Genomic DNA, 2,234 nt, shown 5'->3' on the forward strand with positions numbered 1-2,234 from the left:
ATGCTTGCCAGTACATTCAGCAGTACACTTTAACCATATTTCAAAGACAATAGAAATATGAACAATGTAATTACACACAGAGACGTACTTAAGTCCTACTTAAGTGGGTTAAAAAAGAACTATATTTGCATTTAATATCAATTTAACCAAATACATTTTCATTTAAATGTAAATAAAAAGCAGTTAAGAAAACAATACATTAAATTTGCACTTAAGAATACACATTTTTATATTATATTGCTTTCATAATAAGTACTCTTTCTGATGTGTGCTTCTTTGTCACACAGGGGAATTGTGCACAAAATGTGTGTTTAACAAAGTAATTGGGAAAATTTTTTAATTTCACGTTGACTTTAAGGTTGAGATCAGCACACATCAAAGCTCTATTACACCTGTAACAGGATCTCAGGTTAATTTAAAATCTGTAGATGTACCCTGTATAGTCCCGGGATACCCTCGTGACGGTATATTTTCACGAGGGCGTCCATCATTCCCTTGTACTGCTTCCGTGAAGGGTCTGCATTGTACTGCAGCACCAGCCGGGTCTTTGTCACCCAGTAAATTACGTCATCAGCATTTACGTATAAATGTGTAATTACAAATATATTTAAATAAATGACACAAGTTTCAATAGAAATTACACTAAAATATATCATAAATGCTTGCCAGTACATTCAGCAGTACACTTTAACCATATTTCAAAGACAATAGAAATATGAACAATGTAATTACACACAGAGACGTACTTAAGTCCTACTTAAGTGGGTTAAAAAAGAACTATATTTGCATTTAATATCAATTTAACCAAATACATTTTCATTTAAATGTAAATAAAAAGCAGTTAAGAAAACAATACATTAAATTTGCACTTAAGAATACACATTTTTATATTATATTGCTTTCATAATAAGTACTCTTTCTGATGTGTGCTTCTTTGTCACACAGGGGAATTGTGCACAAAATGTGTGTTTAACAAAGTAATTCAGAGTCTCCAAGGTCTCTGACATTCCAGCTGCTCCAGTCTCATAGCTGAGCTACAGATTTAGCCGTGTTTAGTTTGTCAAGCTCACAGGTGGCTCTTCTCTCAAACTGACCTGCCTCCGCTGCAGACACCAGGTGTTCGCCAGCACTCAGCTCTGTTTGCCGTCCCTCCCGTGTGTACGCTTTAATAGCATTATAACTGCGGGAAGATGAGAAAGGACCACATTATGTTCCCCAGAGCAATTTGCATGTGTGTTGTACAGTGCTGTAAACTGACCATCCTTTACATAATTGTTATTGAATCACCATAGGGACTTCAGGGAGGGCAGACTTACATTCATGTCATCATTTACTCACTCTCATGTCATTACAAACCTGTCAGACCTGAGTTAATCAGCAGAGTTTTTATTTTTGGGTCAGTGCTGCTGTATTTAACAGCCCGACCGATATATCGTTTTGCCGATATTATCAGCCGATATGAGCCTGTCGCCGATATATCGGTATCTGTGAATATGCCGCTGATATTAATTTTTTTTTACAGAACATACAACGCAGATTAAATGCTTCTGAATGGAGTAATTACTTAGTTTGTCCAGCAGAGTGCGCTCCGTTGTTTGCTACTGGACCCAGGTCACTGTAGTGTAGAGATGCGCGGATGAGCTCAAACTTCACCCGAGTCCACTGCTTCAAATAAATTATCCGTCCACCACCCACCCACCCGCACCTATATTTGATCGTCACATTACAATGATTCTAATTCTTAGTTTTGCATGATGATATGATGAATGGATGGTTTATTTTTAACAGCAGATTCAGTGACGTTAGAGACTAGAGCTGATCTGCACAACACAGCACGCATCTGCGGCGCATTACGGCTCCACGGCCACCGGAGCTGATCGCGGCCACTCAGTCAATGCTGGTGTTTGTACCGGCCGCGCCGCAGACCAGAACTCATTTCCTAACTGGGTTTCTACACCGGACGTGAGCGGCGCAACAAAATACAATAGAACCCATTATAATCAGTGATGTTGTCTACACTAGATGCAGCGCGACGCAACATGACAAATCCCGACAGTAAACTGATGCCTCGTTCTATTTATGACATGCTGACACAAAGTTCAAATTATTTTCAATGGTCGCTTTGTCGCGTCCTGTTGCGGCGCAGACGCGGCGTGTCAGCATAGTTTGTCAGACTCAGTAACGTAGCAGATTGAAAAGTTAGTATCTTTCTGCAGTCCAATAGACGGCAGTGC

General features: G+C 39.4%; 1 protein-coding gene across 1 annotated transcript in view; it reads right to left on the minus strand.

Annotated features, from left to right (window-relative positions):
• slc25a32a (solute carrier family 25 member 32a) overlaps positions 1 to 2,234 on the minus strand; it is a 15,726-nt gene that overhangs the window by 7,751 nt on the left and 5,741 nt on the right. The window contains exon 3 of the mRNA XM_016571539.1: positions 1,095 to 1,180. Within this exon, the coding sequence (XP_016427025.1) occupies positions 1,095 to 1,180 (86 nt within the window). The remainder of the gene's footprint in view (positions 1 to 1,094; positions 1,181 to 2,234) is intronic.

Source organism: Sinocyclocheilus rhinocerous, unplaced genomic scaffold (assembly GCF_001515625.1).
Source record: "Sinocyclocheilus rhinocerous isolate Xijiao unplaced genomic scaffold, SAMN03320098_v1.1 scaffold622, whole genome shotgun sequence".
Classification (NCBI taxonomy): Eukaryota; Metazoa; Chordata; class Actinopteri; order Cypriniformes; family Cyprinidae; genus Sinocyclocheilus; species Sinocyclocheilus rhinocerous.